General features: G+C 36.6%; 1 protein-coding gene across 1 annotated transcript in view; it reads right to left on the bottom strand.

Annotated features, from left to right (window-relative positions):
• The window catches only part of LOC127748504 (protein MAIN-LIKE 2-like), a 4,374-nt gene extending 2,746 nt beyond the window's left edge, over nucleotides 1-1,628 (bottom strand). Inside the window, exon 1 of the mRNA XM_052263088.1 lies at nucleotides 1,569-1,628. Coding sequence (XP_052119048.1) covers nucleotides 1,569-1,628 — 60 coding nt within the window. The remainder of the gene's footprint in view (nucleotides 1-1,568) is intronic.
• Between the last annotated feature and the right edge of the window lie 6,191 nt (nucleotides 1,629-7,819).

Below are 7,819 nucleotides of genomic sequence, written 5' to 3'. Positions count from 1 at the left end.
TTTTTAAATTTTTATAGTATTTAAAATATAGCAAAGTAGTTATAATAAAATATAATAAATTTAAAAAACTTAATAACCTTTTTAATTATAACAACTTATTTATATATTTATTTATATTTTAATAGGTTTAAACATGTCTGATAGGTCAATTAAATTTATTTTTTACTCTTGATCTAGTCTGTTAATAAATTTAAATTTTGAAATAGTTTGTACTTAAGCTTACATACTAAGCCAAACCAAAAGTACATCATAGGCCCTTGAACCACTTTTCATCTTCCCTCAATCTTGTTTGGACACCACTGGCAATCGCTTCTCTCACATAGAACTATGACATCTAACATCTCAACTTGCCTCTCACCGTTTTGACTCTCGACATTCTTCTCAATGCTGTCTTGACCTTGTTTATCACTATTATGGCATCTCATCTATACCTCTCGCTGCTTCAGTACATTTGCATCTCACTAACTTGCCATTCTTGACTTAATGCAAGTATGTGGTTGTTGTCTTTACCTACAATATTTGTTTTAAATCTTGATGATGGTGATGATAAAGAACAACAACAATAATACTATGTATATGATTTTTTGGTAAATTTTATCCTTGTTTGTTTTTTTATTTTCTTGAATAATAATAATAATAATAATAATAATAATAATAATAATAATAATAATAATAATAAATCAATGATTTTAGAGTGTATAAGTTTTTGAATTTTCAAAAAAATATATCTTAATTTGCTTCCTTGAATTTTTAATGTTCATCAAAATAGTTTTTGACTTTTGAAAATAACCAATGTCATAAATATACATTCCATAGTTGTAAAATCGAAAAGATCCACTTGGTCAGATTGAAAAACCGCTCACCCAACCACTAAATTGTGCTGAGTTGTTATTGGGACTGGACTTGTATCAAAACAAGTGAGAACTGGTTTGATTTGTGCGGATTCTATGAAAAAATAGTGACCCGGTCAGCTTTTGAAAACCGGATCTCACTATAAGAAAAACGTTGAGTACCGTTGAAAAAACAAATAAAATTTGATAGTACAATGTTTACTGTCAGATTTTGCGCCGATATTTATTCGACAGAATAAACTTCACCGGTAACAAAGTACTGTCGGATTTACGCGTCCGATGGTAATTTGCATCAAATTTAGTAACGGAATACGGTTATCAAGAAAACAAAATTTGTTGATTGTTACCGGTGGAAAATTTTTTTACGGTAATGTAGGCACCATATCATACGTCTTCGCGCCATCTTACTGGCGGATAAATCCGATAGTAATGCCGACGGAAATATTTTTTTATTTTTTTTGGAAAATTGGCTGGCTATTACCATTGATATATTCCGACGGTAGTTTTTTTTATTTGTTTTAATAATCTTTTTCCGTCCATCTATAATGTATCCTGATAATTAATAATTGAAATAGTGCTTTAAACCTGATGTGAAATATTAAATATACAAATTAAAAATACGGAATGATGGTAATTAAAATATTTAAAACAACACTAATTATATTACATTCTTCTCAAAGTTTGGTAAAGAAATACATACGATAGAACTATATGTACATTAACCATATTCAGATTCATCATCTTCTTCCTCTGGTTCACCATCCTCTGGTTCACCATCCTCCTATTCCGAGATAGTTTTCCGATCATTGAACTCGTCTTCCTCTTCTTCGTCGCCATCGATCTCGTCTTCCTCTTCTTCGTCGCCATCGATCTCGTCTTTTTCTTGAAGATCATCGTCCTCTAGTGGTAGTGCGTCATTATCTATTCCAAGGCCAATGATGTCATCATCCATAACAGCCGACCTAAGGGTGATTGACTTACCGATATCAACCACCATTTTCGAAGGAGTTGGGTTATCAATCTGGTAAGGTTCCTGACCCTCTGTTCCATCATCAGACTCGATGCGGCCTATTGGCTTAGTCTTAACCATAACTACCCAACTAGACTTTCATGAACCCAGATAAGGTAAATAGTATATCTGTTGTACATTTTGAGGTAGAATAAAAGGATCGTAGTGCCTATATTTTCTGATTATATTAACTTCAGTGATATCATAGTCCTTGTGCTTTCATGTTCCTTGTCGCGAACTTGGATCATACCATTCACATTTAAACATGTACACCTACGTAGTGCGACAGAAATACTCTAACTGAATTGTGTTATGCAACATACACCAAACCAATCAGAATAACCACCGCCTGAATCCCACAAATCCAAACTCTGGTGTCATCTGCTTTTTTTCAATCAACCACTGTAAAGAATGGAACCGATATCCATTAACATTGCATATCGAGTAGCTAGTGCCCTTATTTATTGGGCCTCAACTAAGTGCAACTAGTTTCCAATCTGTTATATCAATTAGATGCTGACATATTCTTTGAACCAATGTGAAAAATTATTCAATGAGGTATTAGGATTTGCCTCTTGGAATACCCTATATGATAGAATAGGATAAAGAAGTTTTGATTAGATTAAGAAGTTAGTATCTTACTAATTGCAATATTTACAAAGACTTAAAAAACTCACATGACGTAGGGTAAAATCTAGTCACAATCAAAGCAAAACATGTATATATTCGGCATCGATTTCCTTCTACTCTAACCAGTAGTCACTGCTCGCACACATTGTAGCTCCTTCGAGAGGAAAGATTGGATATGTTGTTCCACTTGACGAGAATTCTCCCCTCTCATTGTTCCTTCCAACCCTTGTTCTACGTGACTCAATATGAGGCTAAAAATAAAGTGATCAAAATGCGGATGTTTTCTTAGCTAGGAATGCTTCACAAATGCTGCCCTCAATCCGAACTCTGTTCTTTATGGTATAAACCAATTATCATCTCAAATTGGTACATCCACCTAAATTGGAGTGGCCCACATAGTATTGCTTCATATTGTAGGTGGATTGCTAAGTGTTCCATAATGTCAAAAAAAGATGGATGAAATATCCTCTCTAACTTATAAAGTATGATGGGAATGTTCTCGTCTATGACTGTGAGATCATTAATGCTAAGTTTTGTAGCACATAACTCCCTAAAGAACTCACTTATTTCTGTGAGAGATTTCTAGATGTTGGTTGAAAGTTCTCTGAATGTGACAGGAAGCAAAGACTCTATGAAGACGTGACAATCATAACTCTTCAACCTAGCAAGCTTACCCTGTGAGACGTTTGCATACCTGCTCAAGTTAGAGGTGTAACCATCAGAAAACTTCAATCCTCTAATCCACTTATAAATATTTTGTCTCTGGTCCTTCGCTAGACCGAACACCGCCTTTGGTTTAGCCGACTGCCCGTTATCAAGTCTTTTTAAGTTCAAATCTGGCTGCCTGCAAATGTCCTTCAAGTCTAACCTAGACATTTGTCAACAAAAATGCCTTTGTATCCTCCATACAAATGGGGCATTCCATTCTGCTCTGAGTGGACCAACTTGACAATATCCGGTATGCAAGAAAGTTGTAATGGTCCACATCAACGTAACATGCAATTAGAAGTTTGTCTTCGTCAAAATATCATATGTTTCTCCACCATGGATTCACAACTCTTTTAACTCATTCATCAATGGCTGTAAAAAGACATCTATTTTGGTCTTTGGATTGCGGGACCAGATACGATGCAAGTTAAGAACATTTATGGGTCCTTCATGCACATTTCGAGACTCAGGTTACAAGATGTCACCACTACAAGCCAACAAGAGTACGTGTTACCGAAATTGGAATTCGGTGTAAACCCGTCAGAGCACAAAGCTAGTCTAACATTTCTAGGCTTGCTCACAAATATAGGATGGATACGATCAAAATGCTTCCAAGATTCTTCATGTGACGGATGCATCATGATTCCATCATCTCTCTTGTTGTTACTATGTCAGGTCATGTGAGGGGTGATGCGTGAGCATTATTAGTATCTTTTCTATATGATTTATATGGCGTTGATGAGCGGATAATTTATACGCTTTTTGGCACTATTTTTAGTATGTTTTTAGTACATTTTAGTTAGTTTTTAGTATGTTTTTATTAGTTTTTATTTAAAATTCACTTTTCTGGGCTTTACTATGAGTTTGTGTGTTTTTCTGTAATTTCATGTAATTTCTGGCTGAAATTGAGGGACCTGAGCAAAAATCTGATTCAGAGGCTGAAAAAGGACTGCAGATGCTGTTGGATTCTGACCTCCCTGCACTCGAAGTGGATTTTCTGGAGTTAAAGAAGCCCAATTGGTGCACTCTCAATTGCGTTAGAAAGTAGACATCCTGGGTTTTCAGAAATGTATAATAGTCTATACTTTGCCAGAGATTTGATGGCCCAAACCGGCGTTGCAAATCAGCTTCAGAATTCCCGGCGTTTAACGCCGGAACTGGCACAAAAATTGGAGTTAAACGCCCAAACTGGCACAAAAGCTAGCGTTTAACTCCAGGAAGAGTTTCTACACATGAAAGCTTCAATGCTCAGCCCAAGCACACACCAAGTGGACCCCGAAAGTGGATTTTTACGTTATTTACTCATTTCTGTATACCCTAGGTTACTAGTTCACTATTAATAGGACCTTTTAATATTGTATCTGTACCTCATGACACTTTACACGTTTCTCATTGTATCTTCTACAGCATGAGTCTCTAAACCCCATGGTTGGGGGTGAGGAGCTCTGCTGTGTCTTGATGGATTAATGCAATTCCTACTGTTTTTCATTCAATCATGCTTGCTTCCATTCTAAGATATCACTTGTTCCTAAACCTGATGAATGTGATGATCCGTGACACTCATCATCATTCTCAACTATGAACGGGTGCCTGACAACCACCTCCGTTCTACCTTAGATTGAGTAGATATCTCTTGGATTCCTTAATCAGAATCTTCGTGGTATAAGCTAGAATTGATGACGGCATTCAAGAGAATCCGAAAGGTCTAAACCTTGTCTGTGGTATTCTGAGTAGGATTCAAGAATTGAATGACTGTGACGAGCTTCAAACTCCTGAGGGCTGGGCGTTAGTGACAAACGCAAAAGAATCATTGGATTTTATTCCAACCCGATTGAGAACCGACAGATGATTAGTCGTGCCGTGACAGGGCGCGTTGAACATTTTCACTGAGAGGATGGGAGGTAGCCATTGACAACGATGAAACCCTACATACAGCTTGCCATGGAAGGAGTCTTGCGTGCCTGAAGAAGAAGCTTTATTTTTGTTGGTTTAGAGTCTTTTATTTGAGTTTAGTTTCATATTTTAAGTTTGGTGTCTTTTGTGCTTTTATTCACTTAAAAATTTTTCAAAAATTTGTTCTTGGTGTTCATCTTGACATTCAAAGTTTTCTTGTTTGTTCTCTTCGTTTTGATCTAAAATTTCTAAGTTTAGTGTCTTTTTGTTGTTTTTCTCTTTCCTCATTAAAATTTAAAAATAAAAAAAATATCCTTTCCTTATTTTACTCATAATTTTCGAAATTTTGCATTAAATTAGTCAAAGATTTTCAAAATCATATCTTTTTTTTAGTCATGTCAAAATTCTAATTTCAAAAAAAATTGATCTTTTCAAATCTTTTTCAAAAAAATCAAATCTTCTTCAAAATAATTTTCAATCATATCTTTTTAATTGATTACTTAATTTAGTTTTCAATTTGCTTTGATTTTATTCTCTTTTGGTTTTCAAATTCTTATTTTATTTTCCATTTATTTTATTTTATTATTTTCGGTTATATAAAAAAAATTTACTTTACTTGTGAATCCATATCATATTCCCTTTCTCCATCATGGACCTAAGTGGAATTGAACAGTCCAGAAGGACTCTGGGGTCATATGCTAACCCCATTACAGCTGCATATGGGAGTAGCATCTGTATACCTCCCATTAAAGCAACCAGCTTTGAGCTAAATCCTCAACTCATTATCATGGTGCAGCAAAATTGCCAGTATTCCGGTCTTCCACAGGAAGAACCTACTGAGTTTCTGGCACAATTCTTACAAATTACTGACACAGTACATGATAAAGAGGTGGATCAGGATGTCTACAGACTATTACTGTTTTCATTTGCTGTAAAAGATCAAGCCAAGAGGTGGTTGAATAACCAACCTACAGCAAGCATAAAGACATGGAGACAATTATCAGACAAATTCCTGAATCAATTTTACCCTCCAAAAAGGATGACACAGCTAAGGCTGGACATCCAAGGCTTTAAATAAGAGGATAATGAATCCCTTTATAATGCTTGGGAGAGGTATAGAGGTATGCTAAGAAAATGTCCCTCTGAAATATTTTCAGATGTCTCTAGACCACTCAGCTGGTGGATCTATACATATGAGGAAGACGATTGAAGAGGCTCAAGAGCTTATAGATATTATTGCTAGAAATCAACATTTGTACTCTAGCAGTGAGTCCTCTACAAAAGAAGAAGTTATGGCAGTAGCCACTGATCCTAATCCTCAAGAACAAATTGTTGAGCTTAATCAGCAATTACACCTGATGACAAAACAGTTAGCAGAATTTAAAGAGATGCTCCAAGAGACTAAAATTGCTAACAAGAACATAGAATCGTAGTTGAATCAGACAAAACAGCAGTTATCTAAACAGATAACAGAAGAATGCCAAGAAGTTCAACTGAGGAGTGGGAAGACATTGAATAACACTGCTCAAAGTAGCAAAAAGCCAAGAAAAGAACAATTGACAGAGGATGACAAAACCACTGTCCAAAATCCCTCTGAGGACAGTAAGAGCCCAGAGAGGAATACTCTTGGCGTTCAAACGCCAGAAAGAGGGGAAAAGCTGGCGTTAAACGCCCATTCCTTGCCCAGTTCTGGCGTTCAAACGCCAGAAAAGGGGGAAAAATTGGCGTTAAACGCCCATTCTTCACCCAATCCTGGCGTTCAAACGCCAATGGGAAATCAGACACCTGAGAGTACTGATAGTAACCCCTCTAAAAAGGCTTCTCCAACCACCTCTGTAAAGAATAAACCTGCAGCAACTAAGGTTGAAGAATATAAAGCCAAGATGCCTTATCCTCAGAAACTCCGCCAAGCGGAATAGGATAAGCAATTTGCCCGCTTTGCAGACTATCTAAGGACTCTTGAAATAAAGATTCCGTTTGCAGAGGCACTTGAGCAAATACCTTCTTATGCTAAGTTCATGAAAGAGATCTTAAGTCATAAGAAGGATTGGAGAGAAACCGAAAAAGTGTTTCTCACTGAAGAATGCAGTGCAGTCATTCTGAAAAGCTTACCAGAAAAGCTTCAAGATCCAGGAAGCTTTATGATACCATGCACATTAGACTTTCCCACTGATTTTGTAGTGCTGGAAATGAAGGAGCATAAGAGTGCAACTCTCATTCTAGGAAGACCTTTCCTAGCAACTGGACGAACCCTCATTGACGTCCAAAAAGGGGAATTAACCCTGAGAGTCAATGAGGATGAGTTCAAGTTGAATGTTGTCAAAGCTATGCAGGATCCAGACACATCAAATGACTGCATGAGCGCTGATATTATTGACTCTTTGGTGGAGGAGGTCAATATGACTGAAAGTCTCGAATCAGAGCTAGAGGACATCTTTAAAGATGTTCAGCCTGATCTGGAGGAACTAAAGGAAATAAAAGAAATTCTGAATATCCCTCAAGAAGAAGATAAGCCTCCTAAACCCGAGCTCAAGCCACTACCACCATCCCTGAAATATGCATTTCTGGGAGAAGGTGACACTTTTCCAGTGATCATAAGCTCTACTTTAAATCCACAGGAAGAGGAAGCACTAATTCAAGTGCTAAGGACATACAAGACAGCTCTTGGGTGGTCCATAAGTGATCTTAAGGGCATTAGCCCAGCAAGATGCATGCACAAGATCCTATT

The sequence above is a fragment of the Arachis duranensis genome, chromosome 6 (genome assembly GCF_000817695.3).
Source record: "Arachis duranensis cultivar V14167 chromosome 6, aradu.V14167.gnm2.J7QH, whole genome shotgun sequence".
NCBI classification, from domain to species: Eukaryota; Viridiplantae; Streptophyta; class Magnoliopsida; order Fabales; family Fabaceae; genus Arachis; species Arachis duranensis.
This window is presented reverse-complemented; position numbering and strand designations above follow the sequence as displayed.